The 18750-nt window shown below is 39.8% G+C and overlaps 1 protein-coding gene across 12 annotated transcripts in view; it reads right to left on the bottom strand.

The window, feature by feature from the left end:
- Positions 1-18750, bottom strand: part of ESRRG (estrogen related receptor gamma) — a 486222-nt gene that overhangs the window by 229402 nt on the left and 238070 nt on the right. The window contains exon 1 of one of the 12 annotated variants that reach the window (XM_073338897.2): positions 15411-15432. The exons of the other annotated variants lie outside the window; for them this stretch is intronic. Within the exon in view, the coding sequence (XP_073194998.1) occupies positions 15411-15427 (17 nt within the window). The 5' untranslated portion in view covers positions 15428-15432. Of the gene's footprint in view, positions 1-15410; positions 15433-18750 lie in introns of those variants that run through there. 12 annotated transcript variants of the gene reach the window in all.

Genomic DNA, 18750 nt, shown 5'->3' with positions numbered 1-18750 from the left:
AGGCTCACACAAGATTTTATTTTTCCCCATCACTGCTTAATAATGTGGGGGTTTCAACCAAAAAAGACTAAAGCGCAATCAAAATCCAAAGTGGAAATCCTAAATTAGTAAATATTGAATTTAACTACTTTTATATCTCAGGTATTAGCAAATACCTTTGGTCTACAGAGATACAGCCCCTTCTAATCCTTATCTGAATTTGCAATTAAGACTTCAGAGCTACAGATATCTGTACACAGCTCTGTACACAGCTCTGCTCTCTTATTTTTAAATGATTGGACCCAAATCAAGTCAGTCTTCAAATACATTGAAAAGTAAATGTCTGATGTCTAACTGAACTAATAGATAACACTTTTTAATACTATTAATGCTTAGTGTGCACTGCAGACAGACAGGAGCGGGGGGGAAGGGGCTCAGAATAAAAATGGCACAGAAAACCTAGTCATTATATTATTACTCCACAGTTCCTTGGTGTAACGATAGAACCGTGCAAATATTTACAAATTATTTGCCAAATAAAAAAATCTAAATGTGTTTGGAGTTAGCTTCCTATTCTCGTCCACTAATTGTCACTTCCAATAGGACATGCTAAGAGCCTCAAAATGAAGCACTTATGAGTTTTCTTTTCCAATCTCTTGTGGGCTTCTCTCAGTTTATCGCAAATGAACAATCATGTTGGAAGGGGCTCGGTCTGTTTAATGTCATTAGTGATTGTTTCATAAAACAAACAGCCGCTCCACCATTCTGCCGCAGTTAATCTTAAATCTAAACGTGGCGGCACTCCGGGAGAGTCTCAAACATGGTTTGTTCTAACCAAGGCAGGTCTCTTAATCTATTGCAAGTCAAGGCGCTTATCTCTGTGCTCAGCTCAGAGCAATGATTTCTTTGTCCAAATACTAAACCAAACCCAGTTAATATTGTGCTTCTGGCCTTTTCCTGAAGATTTTTTTTTTCAAATCATGGCCCAAAGCCTAAGGCATATTTATTTATTGCTGGTGCTATTTTATGAATATTTTTCAATGCTATCGAAGTCATACTTTTACAGGTTAGTGCACAAGGGTGTTTCAATGGACTTGTTCAGGCAGGTGAACTACACTAAAGTAACTTCCAAGCCTCAAAGACTTACCAGCTTATTATGCTGGAAAATCATTCACTCTAGAATGAGCCCACATAAGGGGAACCTCTATAATAATTCAACCCGTGTTAGCCAAGGACCTGATTCATCTAGGGATGAAAGCCCTCAACTTCTAGCAGTTTCACTGGAAGCAGTGGGTGCTCTGCACCTCTTAGGAGCAAACCCTAAGGCAGCAGTTATTGAAGAAAATTGTAGGGTACATGTACACAGCAGCTGGGAAGTATAATTCCCAGCTCTGGTGGACATACACATGCTAGCTCTTCTCAAGGTCATGCCTAAAAATAGCAGTGTGGCAGCTCAGGCTAACCAAGCAAGGAGGGTTGCCCATATCACCGTGGCCACACTGCTGTTTTTAGCACACTAGCTCAAACAGAGTGAACTTTAGATCTATGTGACTTGAGAATTACACTTCCCAGCTGCTGTGGAGACATACCCTATAAATGAATTCACAGCAATTTCCCAAGCCTCCTCATCAAATTTTCCTTCTTTACAAAAATATGAACAAAGATACACGACATATCGCGTTCAACACACCCTTAGATGGGGCACACTGTAGGTTGCCAGCATGCACAAAACATCTTGAGCAGAACAACTACCTGTATTGCGCTTTAGAAATATATCTGTGAATATAAACAGAATTATATAGAACATCAGTTTTAGCTCTGTTCTGACTTTTGATACATCTGCCTGAGTTGATACATCTTGATGAAGTCTAGAACAGATGACCAATTCCTAAAAATTGGAACCAATGCACAGCTGTAGTCTTGCAATTGCAAAAGGGAAAAAAAACATTTTCTTTTGAAGCAAGTGTAATCCAGACATGTGGGTCTGCGAGATGGATACCTGTGCTAATGGAACAATGGTTTCCTGGGGAAGGGAAGCCTGAAGCAGTTTTATGGCCTTGATGCTACCAATGCATTGTCCTCTTGGCCCTGAGAAGGAAAACCCTTGAAGATGGAGGAACACTGACCTTTCACTTGCTGAGGGGAAAAAAAAAAGTCAAGTAGGATTAGCCTTTACCTCTTCGAAAATTCTTAGAGGCAAATAAAAACAGCAGCAAACTGGGAATGGTGGGCTGTATATACCGGGAGCACTTTGTAATATTCTTATATAGTTTATGTATAAACCCCCCAGTGAAACTGAACAAGCAGGGCTATAGACATATGTCAATGTGTAGAACGGATGCAGCAATTTTTTTCTGGTAGCAATAAAAAACAAAAGAAAAAAAGTTCTATACCTGAGCACTAGCTCCTTTGCAGTTTATCCCTGAGCTCTTGTATCAAAGTCCCTCGATAAACAAAAGAACAATTGTCTTTTCTTCTCTTTCTTTTTTGGTACAGAAAAAGAGGAGGGGGGAAATCAATTCAACTCAGGTTTTTCCACATCTTCATATCACTTCCCATCTCAACTGGATGGAGTTGAATTTCAATTAACTGGTAGGAATCCAAGTGAAGACCGGCTGCTGTGTGCTCCTCCTGGTCATGCCCCATAATTGTAGAGGGGCCTGCATTTTTCAGCCAATGACACGGCTTACAAAAATAGATACACTGAGTTATTTGATAAAGGAACCAAAGCGTGTCACTCCTGTTCGAGTGCCAAACAACATGAGAGCGAGTGAGATTGTGTTCAGATCCAAAACCTGCCAGGCTGATTTCACATATACTGTTCTTGTACGTGGAGGTTGCTTTTTTCCCCCCACAAGCCAGCCAACATGGTTTAGAATAGCTCATCTTAAAAGGGAGGTATCTGCCATATTTGCAATCGCCTCCTATCCCCCAAGAAATCTCTACTAATCCAATGGACCGCAGAAGTTGCTTCCTTGGCTATATAACTTCCAAACACCCTTTTTTATAGATTTTAAATACTGGCAGGTATTCCTCTTACTCTATTTAGATGCCATCCTGAGCTCCGTCTTCATGTGCTCCTCTGAGGATCAATTATCAAAGTATCGGTAAATGGGAAACACTGTTAAATACAGGCTCCATGCACCAGAATTTTATGTGGCAAAGATGTTCCTAACCTGGTTAAATTAAAGTTTTTCTCTAGATTTCTCTAGCTCACAGCTCCCCGCCACTCCCACCCCATACACACACACACTTTACTTAAAGGACAACAATTAATTTAAGAAAGAGCATTTTTATCAAGGGGGTGATTCTTTGAATGGACTTTCAGAGCTACTACTTGAATATCTATTGAACTATGGCTTAAACTATACAGAGTATAGTTATAGTATGGCTTAAACTATACAGAGTAAACTGAATGTTTGTACTTTTGGGTGGCACTATTTATTGTCAGTATCAGCTATCAATATTGATTCTTGTCGCGTTTTAAAAAAAATATTTTCTTTCCCTAGATTTATTTTCTGAAGTGCTTATCAAAGATACTCAAATCTGTAGTCATACAAACACAAATATTAGATGCTCTACAACATTTAATATTTCCTGATAATGAGGGATATAATATTAATATTACAAGCCATATTTTTACAGCTTGATATGAGACTGCATACATGGGCATATGGATACTCCTATAAATGTGTGTGTATACTAGTAGCAGTATTGTATATTTATACTGCTACAGGTATGCACAGTACTTTTGCAGATAACTAAAAATACAGGCCACTGTTCTGAGGAAATTCTTCTAATACACAGCTATGGTTATTTAATCTTGTATACACTATAAGAGAGAGATTATTTCCATGTTTATACCTCAATTTTGAAAGGGCCCTAGATTAGATAAAAATATGTGGAAAGACACATTAACAATAAAGTGCCATTTTTCCACTAGGGATGGATCATCCAGTTTTAACAACATACATCTGGCAAGAAGAGATATGACCTTCATCTCCATCCCCAACTCAGACCTTGCTTAGGCTCAAATTGTGGAAGTGGACCCTTCCCCTTCAACATGCTAACTGGACAGATTGCCCTTCCCAGGCCAGCCCCTTCTGGTGGTTCACCTTCTCCAACTGCCTAAAAGACCAGGGGCTTCAGTTTTACTTTTACTTTTGTAACGAACCAAACTTGTTTAGAAGATGCTGAAAACACAAAGCAATAATTTATGCCATGCTTTTTTCTTAGTCTTCACAGAGGCCACTGTGCCTTCAAACAACTGTAGGAATTGGCAGTTGTACAAAAAAGGCCCACCTTTCCATTTTCTTTTGATGGTTCCTTTCTCTTTGCTCCTCCTCCTCTCTTTCCTATATGACTGCATAACCGTGTGCCTTCCATCTCCTTTCTTGATGAGTCTCTCTCTCTCTTTCTCTGTTTACCCCCCCCTTCCCATCCCACCCCCTTTTCCTTCCTAATGGCTCCCATTCTTCCTGTGTGGCCTTCCCTTTCACTCACAACTCCCTATCTCCTCACCCTTTCCCTCCTTCGTAGCTCCCCCCTTTCTCCCTGTTCTTATGTGGCTTCCCCTCTTGTCCTCCTCTTCTCATGTGGTTGGCTCCCTTTTGCTCACTAATGCTTCCTTGCACCCCTCTTTTTTCTATCTAGTTCCTCCTTTCATTATCCTTCTCCCTTCCAGTAAACCCCTTCTCTCTTGCTTCATATCTATGTTGTTCCACCTCTGCCTACCTGGTAGCTTTCATTAACTCTAAACCAGGGAGAGCCTAATTAACAACCTGCACTGACTCAACCCACTAGTCTGAACCTCAGCATATATACAATTTAAAAACAACAACAACAAAGGCACAGGAGCTGGCTATAATTTCAAAGACATCAGTGATTTGTTTATTAAAGTAAGGGTATCAAGCAGGCAAAGAAAGACCTGAGACCGCTGCCTAAAATGCCACCCTGATATGCTAATCTTAATGTAATCACCAATGGTGTTCTATCTACTCTTATGAAAAGGCCTGTTTAAACAACGAGATACAAGTCGTTTAAATAACGTAGATGCTGGGACTATGTAACAAAGGTGGCCATACTGATCAGCCACTGGCTTTGATTTCTGAAATACTGTAAACATGGAAAATAGAAGTAAATTCTACCCTTCTGATTAACACCAGGTCAGTTTACTTAATCAGATACGTAATTTACAGAGGAATGGAATACCCAAGCCCAAGCCCTGCAAGGCAGAGTCAACTGGCACAGGCCAGCTACAGGTGTTTTACTGCAGTATAGACATACCCTCAGACTTTTGAGATTGGGAGGGGGCAGAAATTGGAAGGGGAAGGGTGTAGCATTTGTGAATCCTGATTCTCGAAAGGGGCAAGGAGAGCTTATAATTTGTTTATTTATAAAAGTTATTGATATGTTAGAGTGCAAATACCTAGAGCACAAAGGAAAGGGTCAGTTTTTTATTTTAGAAATCTAAATAAATAAATTAGTACAGCCTTAACAGCACCGGTATAATAAACTTCAGAAAAACATATTTAATCATGTAGAATTTCCAGCAGCTCAGAACACAAAAATCCAGGAGGATTAAGTGTCTTCTCCTGGTCACTATGGGCACAATGGTGGACCCATTGCACAGTAGCTGCTACAAAGCCAGAGTTCCAGGTCAGCAGAAATCTACTGTGGCATCCAAGTTAATAGTAATAACTAAAACAAAACAAGAGGGTGGAAGTAAGAGGGGATTTTTCATGATTCTATTCTGTTGCAGTAAGGCAGCATTCTCAAGGGCACATTTGTTGTCAACTGTTACCACAGCTCCAGATAAGATCATGGTGGAGGTTTTTCAAATTCATAAATATGAATTAAAATAGTCCAAACTTGTCTTTTATGTTGATTTTACTTTCATGAGATTTTACTTTCAAACTACACAGCTGTACAACAGTTTCCCAGAAAGCATGCAGGCGGTGACAGTACAGTATTTGGCTCTATGCAATAGTTCCATCTCCTACTTTACACTTCAATCCAGTGGCATGGTATTTTATATCAGGAATAAATATCTGTCAGCATTTGGAAATTGGAGTGTTCTGTTTTTTAAAATAGGTGCCTTCCAGAAAGTTCAGATCCACAACACCAAAGTTCCAATTAGGGAATGAAAAAATGCTCAGAAAATGTAAAAAGATGTCTGTTAGTATTGTTATCATACTTCCTTTATACTTTTAAATTCTAAATCTGAACAAGAGATGCACAGTAGTTACATAATTTCCCCCTGTACCTTATTTCAGATCCGCACATAGATTTTCTAACCACGTTAAAATATTTAACTGCACACAATTGCCTACTGCAATACAGCCAGCCTTTCAGAGTTCCAAAACTAAACCCTCATGCCATAAAAAGGGACTGCTGTATGAAAACATGGGGCTAAATTCTGCAGTGTTTAATCAAGCAAAACTCTCACAGGTGCTAAGATACTACAATGATAAGGACCTAAGATTGATGTTAATAAGTTTTGACTGATGGAGGAGTACAGAATCAGTCCCATTGTTAATATTTGAGGCAAGCTTTCATTATATACATTAAGGAGGAACAGGCCTTTAGTCACGTTGTGCATCCATTTCCAGAACGCAAATCACCAACTTGACACAGTATCCTATAAAAATAAGAAAAGTCCATATTTACTTTAGATGCGTTCGTCCCAGTGACCTATAGAAGAACATTGTATTTCCCCCCATATTTTAAGTCTAGGAAACACTGCAAACTTGCCATCATCAGGGGGAACTTGGGAGATACTGGGTGGGGCTTGCTGGTTAAAGTCTGGAGGTACTCCAAGGAAATATAATTAATTTGCTGTAGCAATAATAATGGAAAATAAAGAAACTAAGACATTATCCCTGATCTCTCTTTTTTTTTCTTTTTCTGAGAAGCCATAAAGGACAGGATGAGTAAGTGGGAATAGGAAATAAATCATAGCAACATACGTAACAATAAATAGAAATAGTAATTCCTTGCATTTATAAAGCACTTTTCATCTGAGGAGCTCAAGGCACCAAAGCAATAGAAAAGTCAGCAATAGACCTAATGCCTTTTGCATCCCAAATGTGCTCCTGAACCTGGCTAGCCTGCTCTTTAGTTTTAAACGCTAATTTAATTTCCACTAGAGATGCAGTGAATTACACTGATCTAATTTAAGCATCAGTGAACTTTATTAACCTCCTAGGATTGCCTAGATTTACAGCGCCTTATTTTGGGACTGTTCGTTGGCACTCTGAGTCCCCTTGAAGAATTTTCAACAGCAGGGGGTGGTCACCTCCTTTAGAGAATTTTCAGATCTGATATATATAGATAGCAAGAGAGAGGGAAAAATGATAATTATTTATAGCTCTGTAGTGCTGCTGCAGAGGCTAAAGGAAGCAGTAAGTGGGAGAAACAACACAGGGACAAATACTGTGTGGAGTATATTCTCCCCTCTATGATGCACGCTCACATTAGTGTTATTAAGAGTTACACATGCATCAATGGGTGAGTATAACACTGACAGTCTCAAGAGGCAGTTCAGTTTCCAGACCTAGATCTCTCCTGAGCAGAAACGGTAAATTAGGCCACATGATGCATGTGATGGGGGGTCCCATCCATTGGGAATTAGGCTAAAATGACAAATATCATTTTATTTAGGCCCTCAAGGTGGACTTGAACTCTGGATCCCAGAGGTGAAATGTTTTATTCAGTATTCTTTTCTCTCCTTTCACAAACTGTTTCCAGTATAGAGAGAGGGAGAAGCGTGACAACTGTGGGAAATAGAAAATTCACACTTAACTCAACCTAGTATTGACATTTCACTTTGCTGGTTTCATAATTTTCCAAGGTTGTATGTTTACATTACTATTATTTATTATTTGTATTGTAGTAGCATGTAGGAGTCCTAGTCATGGATCAGGAGGACCCCACTGTGCTAGGCACTGTACAAACACACAACAAAGAGAAGGACCCTGCCCCAAAGACCTTATACAATGTAACATCCATGTGAGCCCATGCTGGACAACAATAGCAACTGAATATTAGCCAACTAGCAGGCACATAGGAATGGCCATACTGAATCAGACCCTTGATCTGATTGTTCGTTGTTCAGTATCCCATCTTTGAGTGTGACCTGAATCAGTTTTCACAGGAAGGTGCAAGAAACCTTGCAGTGTGCAGCAAGGATTATCTACCCCCGAGGAAAGTATCCTCCTAATAATTAGCATGAAGTTTGTATCCCTTTAACTACTCTGGATATTCTCATCCATATAGCTTCCCTGTCCCTCTTTTGAATCTTGCTAAGTTCTTGGGCTCAACAAGATTCTGTGACAATGCGTTCCACTGCCTAATTATGCATCATGTAAAAAAGCATTTCTGCCACTTTTACATTTGCCATGTTTCACTAAATTTCCCTGTGTTCTTGTATCATGATACAGAGAGCAAAGAAATTCCCAAACTACTTTCTAACATTCATTATTTAGTATATTCTTATTATGTTCCCTTTTAGTCATCTCCTTGCTAAAGTAAGCAATCCTTTTCTTTTCGGTTTCTCTGTATATGCAAGCTTTTCCATACCCCTCGTCATACTTCTGCCCATCTCTGAACCTTTTGTAAACCTGTAATATCTTTCTTGAGATGGTGTGGCCAGTACTGATGAGGCTATTGCACTGATTTACATAATAGCATTATAATATTTTCCATATTATTCTTCATCCCGTTCCTTATGTATTCTTAAATTTCAGTTGCTTTTCTAACTGCAGCTCTACACTGAATGGAGGTCTTCATTGAGCTGTCAATAGTGATGGCTGGTCCCTTTCCTGAGTTGATGCAGTTAATTTAGAGTCCAATCAGGCAGATGAACTGTGCGATTTTTTCCTTCCAATGTGCATTACTTTGCATTTATCAACAATGAATTTCATCTGTCATAGTGTTGCCATTTACCTAGCTTGGATACATCTCTCTAAAACTCCTCACAGTCTTCTGGAGACACAACTAACCTAATAGTGTGGGTCATCTGCTAATTTTCTCATCTCACTTCTCACCCCCTTTTACAGATATGTTAAAAACAATATACAGGTAGCAGCTTCCTTCCACTGCCAACATGCCCCAATCCTAGCCTGTAGGTCTCATCTTCTGGGGTGAGAAGGCAGTCTAATGTTCATGACCTTGTAGTCCTTGGCCTCTCTTCTGAGGCTGCCACAAACTGGACCACTTCACACAATCATCCATCTAGACAGCCCTCAGTTGGCAATGATTTTCCCTCATTACCAACCTGTGCTGAATTTCAAAGGAAGAGGTGAATGGCTCCGTGGGCCACACTGTCTGCTGGAGTAAGAGCGTACACCCACTGAATCAACATGCCAGATTTTGATCTCAATTACATGTGTGTAAGTCCAGTAGAGTAAATTCAGGACAATGGACTTACAGCAAGATTTACACCACTGTAAGAGAGATCAAAATCTGTCCCAATGGAGTTCAACCTGCTTTTACTATTGACGAATTCGATCCCATATCTCACTGCCAAAACCCTGCACTCTCAACTCCCCTGCTGTTTTCATTTTAAGTCAAAAAGCTGCTCCCTGGACTGATACCCCATAGAACTAAAGTAAGCTGTGGGCGGTGGTGTAGGGATCAGGTGGATGTAACAGTTTAATCTTAGTTGCACCATCACTTTCTGTCACTTACAATTCATCACACTGTGTTACATAACTAAGAGTATGAATTACAAAGCAGTCATCAAATGCTAATAGTAGCCTGCGCTGAATATCAGTTACCTTGTATTCCTATTCCACTGGTTTCCGAAGTTTGGGGGAAATGATTTGATTTGAAGATTTCATTTATTTTGAAATTTTAAAAATGTTTCTTTTTTCAACTAGCTTTGCTGCTTTGCATAAATGACTCCCACAAATTATCTTTTTGAAATAGTTTCACTTAATTTAGTAGCATCATCAAAGGCTCTGATGGAAAACAGAACTTAACCTTCCCTAGGACAACCGGTTTCCCTGCACCACTTGGTCATTCTCTTCGCAGCTTGGCCTTTGCACGAAGGAGCAGCTAACTAGTTACACCAAAATAAAAGCCAGCCCAGAATTCAGGCAAATCCCTAATGTACTCCCTGACAAGACCCCTGCAATCTTCATTTTTAAAGTTGCAGGAGCCCAACAGCCTCTCTGTGATTTCTGGGAAAGGTCCATGGGGGCCACATGGACTTAAAAGCACAAAATACCCTAGTGCCTTTCAGGAAAGAATATGCACATACTCCAGAGCACATGACATTTTGAATATAGAGGTGCTGAGAGAAGCTGCCAAATCTGGTGAGACTTATAACGTTACAAACACAGACCGAGTGGCCAGGTGTTTGGGAGCTCTAATGAGACAGGGAATTTGAATGGCCCTGTTGGGAAAGTGGGTGGTTTTCAGTAAAGTGTCTATTGCAGATATGGTGGTGGGAGGGTTGTTGAATAACAAGAGCCTGAGAAGAGTTGCAGAGAGGGATGAAGAAAAGGAGGACTTGTAGCACCTTAGAGACTAACAAATTTATTTGAGCATAAGCTTTCGTGCACGACAGCTCACTTCATCGGATGCATTCAGTGGAAAATACAGTGGGGAGATTTATATACACAGAGAACATGAAACAATGGGTGTTACCATACACACTGCAATGAGAGTGATCAGGTAAGGTGAGCTATTACCAGCAGGAGAGCTGGGGAGGGGGGGGAATTGTTGAAATCATGGTGGAATTCCTCAAGGGCTTCTTTTCCATGGGTGCAGATGATGAAGATGTCATCAATGTAGCGCAAATAGAGTAGGGGCATTAGGGGATGAGAGCTGAAGAAGCGTTGTTCAAAAGTCAGCCATAACAATGTTGGCATACCGTGGGGCCATGCAGGTACATGCGGGGCATACCGTGGGGCCATGCAGGTACCCGTAGCAATGCCGCTGATTTGAAGGGACATTGTCCCCAAATATGAAATAGTTATGGGTGAGGACAAAGTCACAAAGTTCAGCCACCAGGTTTGCCGTGACATTATCGGGGATACTGTTCCTGACGGCTTGTAGTCCATCTTTGTGTGGAACGTTGGTGTAGAGGGCTTCTACATCCATAGTGGCTAGGATGATTTTCAGGAAGATCACCGATGGATTGTAGTTTCCTCAGGAAGTTAGTGGTGTCTCGAAGATAGCTGGGAGTGCTGGTAGCGTAGGGCCTGAGGAGGGAGTCTACATAGCCAGACAATCCTGCTGTCAGGGTGCCAATGCCTGAGATGAGGGGGCGTCCAGGATTTCCAAGTTTATATGGATCTTGGGTAGCAGATAGAATACCCCTGGTCGAGGTTCCAGGGGCGTGTCTGTGCGGATTTGTTCTTGTGATTTTTCAGGGAGTTTCTTGAGCAAATGCTGTAGTTTCTTTTGGTAACCCTCAGTGGGATCAGAGGATAATGGCTTGTAGAAAGTGGTGTTGGAGAGCTGCCTACCAGCCTCTTGTTCATATTCAAACCTATTCAATGCTGGAACCTGGTTAGAGTTTGGTGGGAGGAAGACATTGAAGGGAAGGCTGCCTTCTGCTGAAGTTAAGACAAGAGACTGCAGCGAAGCAGGGAGTGTAGGAATACTGGGGATATAGCTATTCTCTGGGAGGAAGTGGGAAGCCAGCAGACTATTAAAGAAACTGCAGAGAAAGAGGGATAAGGAACCTCAAAAGGTTCAGATTAGCATCTGAACTCTTTGGTACCCCTATTTAAAAAACAAACCTCCAAATCTTTTGAAGAAGTTCATCCAACAACACTTTGCAGACTTATTTATCCTTGCCCTTCCATATCAAAATATTTCACCACTATGACTCATTGTAGCCTTTACACTTCACCTATAGGGCCAAGGCCTGCACTCCTTACTCAAGCAAACTCCCACGGGAGTTTTGTCTGAGTAAGGACTTCAGGACTGGACCCCCAGATTATAACCAGTGTTGTGGCATTTTGTAATATATTTGCAAGAAAGATGTTTTAGGATGACCAAAAAATAAAAATATGAAAAGGAAAGAAACAAGCTGCAGACATATTACAGAATTTGAAAGTTCTTCAGGCCCAGTATTATGTCAAGGGAGCTCTTACAAGTTAGCAGTGTTTTATGTATTAATCTAACATGCTTTTTTCACAGCATCAATTGTTATACTGTGGATATGAACATTAAGTGCTAATTAAGGTCTGCACTGAGGGGTATGTGGAGGGAGACACATTGCAGAGGGAACCCCAGGAGCAGTTCTGACTGACTCAGCCCCGCCATTCCTTGCTCCCTTTGGGAAGGCTAGATCCACTAGCCATATAGTCCTAGCGCAGTGCTGGTGCTCTCTAGTAAAGTGCACAGGGAACAGTACAGGGGTAGTAGGATCTCAATCCTCCTCCCGCTTTGTGCGGCAATGTAGGGCTATTCATAGATTCATAGAAATTTAGGTCAGAAGGGACCATTATGATCATCTAGTCTGACCTCCTGCACAACGCAGGCCACAGAATTTCACTCACCACTCCTGCAAAAAACCTCACACCTATATCTGTGCTATTGAAGTCCTCAAATCGTAGGCTAAAGACTTCAAGGAGCAGAGAATCCTCCAGCAAGTGATAGACAGACAGGACATGCTATAGAGGAAGGTGAAAAACCTCCAGGGCCTCTTCCAATCTGCTCTGGAGGAATATTCCTTCCCGACCCCAAATATGGCCATCAGCTAAACCCTGAGCATATGGGCAAGATTCATCAGCCAGATACTACAGAAAATTCTTTCCTGGGTAACTCGGATCCCACCCCATCTAATATCCCATCACAGACCATTGGGCCTATTTACCATGAATATTTAATTACCAAAACCATGTTATCCCATCATACCTGTTCAGAATCTGTCCCTAACACAATAACATGTACATGAATAGCAAAGATCTAAAAAACTCCAATTCACAGTAAAATTCCTCATTGCTCGTATTCCAGCCCGGGATGCAACTAGGCAGTTTTACTTTTCGTATAAATACCGCAGAGGACTATGGCCCATATAAGGAATTCTGAGCTTAAGATATGTTATTTGAAAAAAACAAAGCTGTTTTTAAGGATCTCTGTGTCAAGGTGTTGACAGGCTCAAAACAGAATCAAATCTAAAAATAGTATTAAAAAATAAAAAAACAAAACAAAACAAAACAAAAGCCAATAGTATGGTCCTGATCCTAGAAATGCCATCAGTCATTCTGAAACAAGGGCAATGACATGGTCCAAATCCCACTTAGTCTGTTTCACAGTTTCCGTTCCACATCTTGCAAGTTGACCATACAGGAAAATTTATTCTGAGCATTGCAATGCCATGACGTTGCCTTGCTACACAGCTTTGCAACACAACAGTATTGCATCATGACCTCATCACATCACGTCAATGCGCCATAACCAACTGACACTATGTCCTCATGTACTTACAAATCTCATTTCATGAAAGGGCATATTCACAACAGTTTAATGAGGCACCATCGCAAAGTGTTGTAATTATGTCCTTATGACAAGGAAAAAAATAAATAGATGGAAGCCTGTCTACTGAACCACCCACGATAAACCCAGGGTGCTCATTTTGATAATGACTGCAGGGTGTTGCATGCACCTGATTTGGACACAAGTATCCACATTACCCTGTCTGTTCAATTTGCTTCCTCAGCTCAGCTCTTATACACAAGCCAGAAAGCAAAATTTACCAAAATCCCATTCACAGGAAGAGTGAACCAAAACAAATCTGACAAGTCAATTTTGAACACTGCTAGTCTTGGCTCTGAGCCTGTAAGCCTTGGAGGGCCCAAAATACTCTGTCTACATCAAGTAAACCTTTCTTTAATACGGCCTTGAAACTTAAAGCCAGTTGTTTCAAGTATTTTTTTGAAAAGGTGTTCTTCGCCTAGACCTCTGACATTAAGATTCATAGTTAAGATTTTAAACTGCTTGATTTATGATGGAAACACTTACAGATCCTTAGCAGTAGTGCCAGATCCTTAATTCTAGTGGTGCTAATAAGTGCAGCTAAATTCCTTAAAAAAAATAGCAAAGGACATTGCACTTGCTAGAAGATGACTGAGTAACTCATTCACGGCTGTGCCACTTATGAGTAATGGCATGATTCCCTCATTCTTTGACTGTTAAGTATTTTCTCTCTGTCTCTGTCTTCGCCTGTATATATTAATATATAATCTCCATGTTGGTTATCAAGATGCATGCAAACAATATCTGGTGTTCTTCAGCAAAGAAAAAGAACATTTTAGGCAGCTACTGAGAAATTAACTTTGCAGTCAAGGTTCTAACCTGTTCATTTACTGGAATCAATATGCATCATTTCCAAACTATCTTTATTTTACTGTTTGTTTAAAAAATGTTAGTGTATAACTGAAGAATTAGGTCAGTTTCATTAGAACTTCTAAGTAAGTAGTTCTCTCTTTAAAAGAACACTGGCTCTGCTTTTAAGAATATTCCAAGATTGATTTTGTCAATAGAGTTCAGAACAGGGCTAATGATTATCATTAAAGAAAGCCCAGAGTGATTTTAAGAACTTATCTTTCTGTATTTTATTCCTTTTATCAAATGGTGGGATCTTGGAAGGAAGTCACTTCAGACAACAATTCAGGTTGAGAGAGACAGAGACAGAGAAAATTTTCCATAAGAGGAAAAAAATACTTCAGATTTTTTTTTTAAAGCAGAGAGTGGGGAGAGAGGAGGTGGTTCACTTTGGAAGATGATAAAACAAACTCTGAAGATAGTAGTAATGTGCTGTTCCCTAAGGTGAACTAATATGAAATGTTAAGAGAGAAGGAGGCAATGAAGAACATTAGCACATATACCCTAAAATATTTTCCTTCATAATTCTATTGCTCCAATTACTGCCCTTAGTAGTTCAATCCACATACATTATTAACTGTTCTCTCTAAAGAAATGCTGCCTAAATTCCTAGAGCGCCTGGCCCTTTCCTTAGCTACAGCTCGTGTCCCCTTGGTTTTGTGTTTGACACTAGCTCAAATTACCTTGTAGAGTCTATCCACTTTATTCCTTGGAAAAGTTTCTCTTACAGACCAAATGTCTCCTTTGCTGACCTTTCTTATTACATCTTAGTATTTATCATAACCTCTTTATTTACTGTTTCTCTCAGTTTTACCTTTGCTTTTCTGACAATTTCTTAAACTCTTCATTTTAGCTTTACAATCCTCTTTACCCAATGCATTAGGACCCAGTCTTGCAAGAGACTGAGCACCCTAAATTCCCTCTGATTTCAAAGGGAGTTGAAGACACTCAGCTCCTCACTGGATTAGGCTCTTATATTCTGTACACATTGTTACCTGTTCTTATATTCTGGATGACAAATTTGCACTTTTCATCTGCTTTATCTATTTTATTTTTTGCTGAACTTATTACCAGCTGCTACTCACACAGTCCTTGGATGCATATTTTCTTTGAACACTTGCCATTTCTTCTCTGAGGCTTTTCTTTGGATTTCTTTCCATTTAATCAGATACTTCCTGCCTTCCTTCAAAATTCACAAGGACCATTTTCCCTGAATCACTCCAGGCCACATTGTCAGTAGTATCTTGTAAGTCTTGTGAGTGGAAATTAAAAAAAAAAAAAAAAAAAAAAAAAGAGTAGCTAGATGTGGAAATACACAACGGGGCATAGAAACACAGAAGCGTTGAGCGCACCAAATGGACGGAATGCAGTGACTGTGCAAAGGAGAAAAGCAACTGCTCATTATGGTCCCCCTCAATTGCATAGCAACTTCTTTGCATAGCGACTCTGCATCTACAGCAATGGAGGCCTGCTTTGCAAGGCCATAGGGAAAGATGAAGACACTGTTACAGTCGCATTATGGGACATGTTCCCCATTAAGTTCATGAGGACCCTGGTACTCTAGCAGTCTCAATCAGTTTCCATATGTTGCTTTTTACTCCGTTGATAATGTCCACACAAAGGAGTAAGCGCCAGTCAATGCCTTGGGTGTGTCAAGACCCAGAAAATGTGTGGAGACAGGGTCTGGACATGAGGAAACCCAAAAATCCATGCAGTTTCCCCTTGTGGGTTCCAGGTTCTGCAATTATTGCAGGCAAATCCCCCTCTTAAGTCTACAACGTCAGAGTCCTCCCATCTAGAAGGGACATTGGCCAAAAAATGGTAAAAAGCCAGAGGCTACAAATCTGTCTATACTTCCCACTCCTTTTAATGCTGAAAAGTAGCATGAGGGCCCAGATTCAGGTCACCATGTCCACAAATGTATTGCTCAGTTTATTGCTCCACTTAGTGTGTCCCAGTTCAGATCCCAGCAGTTGAAATCTCCCATAATTACTCAGTTTGTTCTTTTAATAAATCTTTTTTATTCCTATTATTTCCTCACCACACTATCTCAGTTACTTAGGTATTTTCCTTTTCATATAAGGATACGCCTCCTCACTATTGCCTTCTTCTTTGATCTCCTCTAAAGAGTCTGAAATTACTGACTAGCCACCTCTGTGCTGATTTTCCTGCTTGCAAAACAAATGAACTATGCATTTCTGAATTCAGGAAGAAGGTAAACTCCATGAAGCCTCAAGGACTTGCCCCATTTTCTAAAAGCAGATAGGTCATAGGGTGAGATCCTGGCCCCACTGATATCAATGGCAAAACTCTCATTTATTTCAATGGGGTTAGGATTCCACCCAGAGCAACGGTTTCCTTACAAAATCCCTGCTTTTCCTATATCTAAGGTAATCATATATAAAGGAGATTATTTTATCAATGTTTTACTCCTTTTTAATGAGATTTATAAGATAGTTTTATTACTTTTGGCCCCAGATTAAAAATAAAGCACTCCAGTTTGTTATTCCCTATGTTATTAGTTTGGGGGAAAGCTTTTTTGGCCAGTATCTTTTAACAATAAAAATAAAAATCTCACTCAAATGAACATTGAATAATTCATGAGCTCTGATTTTACATTATTTTGGCACCTTTCTCTTTTTTTAAATGGCCATCACTGTGTCTGTCACTAAACAACAGTTCTTAGGTGTTTTCACTGTGGATTGCCGTTTTTGAGCTGATTTTATTTTCAAAATGTGCCTTCTGAGAAGATGCTCTGAGCAGATTGTACAAACATTCATGCCCAAAGCTTGGAAAAGAAGTGCTGAGGAAACCTTCTGCCAGAATTGGGAAGTACTACGTAGTAGAATTATGAAGTTTCCTTACACTTTTAAATCTAGCTTTAAACCAACGATTTAACACTGTAAGTAACACTGGAGTAGTAGGACTTCTAAGGTACATGTTGTCACACCGTATTTTTAATTTAAAAGCACAGCCCATATTACCCTTTAAGATACAATTAAAACAGCAAATATGATTTGATTTATTAAAAGTCACTAATGGGCAATGCTAACCAGCTGGGTTCAATCTACAAGAGAAAGAATGATGGATGAATTGATGGATTCATAGTTCACTCAGCAACCAATCCATACAACCGCTTTAGTGGCAGGTTTGTGGGAAGTAGTGCAGTCAGACACAATAAATAAAATAAATAAATAAATACTTTGTACTTCTACAGTATTTTTCACCTCAGTATTTCAAAGAACTTTACAGACACTTAATGAAGCCTCACAACATCTGCTTGAGGTAGGTCAATGTTGTTCTACATATGGGTAAACTGACGTACAAAAAGGTTGTGCGACTCGTTCAAGGTCACACAATGAGTCAGTGGCAGAGCCAGGTACAACTCCCAGTAAACTTGACTCCCAGTAGTCTGATTTAACCACTAGATAATGAATGTTCCCTTCCTGTCAGTGACACTACACTAGGAACAGTGATTGCAGCCATTTTGGAAAGAAGCAGGTAAAATGCTACCAAAATAGATGAAAATGGAAACTAGAGAAAATATATAAAGAGATAAAAATACATACTCCCTCCCCTCCAAAAATGATTGGGAAAATCACTGACTATACACAAGTAAGCAGATCCATTAGATTTTTTTTAGTTAATTAAGAGAGTTTCCTTTTTTTACACTGAAGACTATCATTATTTAACTGGAGTCCTAAAATACAGTCTTTAGCAAATTTTTTATGTTAGTGTCTGGATGTGTAAACCAAACCATTGTGGTAACATTTTTCAAATGTTTTGCTTGTGTGTGGAGTGGGGGGGAACAGATGGAGAATACTATAATGAATTGAAATGTTCTATTTAAAAACTGTTTGTCAGCTGTAGTTAAGTTGACACTGTCAGCATGGCAACAAATCACAACACTTTGTGTGTTATGCTGCATGCTCAGGTTTGCTACAAAGAGTTGAGTTGTTGGAAATTTGAGGTTTTTGAGCAGCTTAGCAAGTAGGACCACACAACAGGCAGTGCCTAAAACTCAGCTTTCTAAAGCAAACAGAATGGTACAGGAAAACGTCATGGGCTTATCTGTTCTTATAATATACGGATTGTCACCTCTATTATGCTGTACCCAGATTAAAAAACAAATAAAACTAAACCAATCTACATAAACAAAATCATTTAAAACTACAAAAAGGGGCTCAGGTCTTTGATAATGGCCTACGGACTCTTTCAGCTCAAGGTCACTGGCTCAAATCAAGTTCATTCTAGATGTAATTCAAAGTCATTACCATCAGATTGCTGTTCAAATTGCAGCAGCCTATGTAAAATGCACTTTTGGTCTCTCTGCAGCCCCTAGTGGACTGGAGCTCACACACACACACTTAAAAAAAAAAAAAAAACCACACCATTCCAACTGGTGCCTTTGTTGACATGCTCAGC

The sequence above is a fragment of the Lepidochelys kempii genome, chromosome 3 (assembly GCF_965140285.1).
Source record: "Lepidochelys kempii isolate rLepKem1 chromosome 3, rLepKem1.hap1, whole genome shotgun sequence".
In the NCBI taxonomy this organism is placed as follows: domain Eukaryota; kingdom Metazoa; phylum Chordata; order Testudines; family Cheloniidae; genus Lepidochelys; species Lepidochelys kempii.
This window is presented reverse-complemented; position numbering and strand designations above follow the sequence as displayed.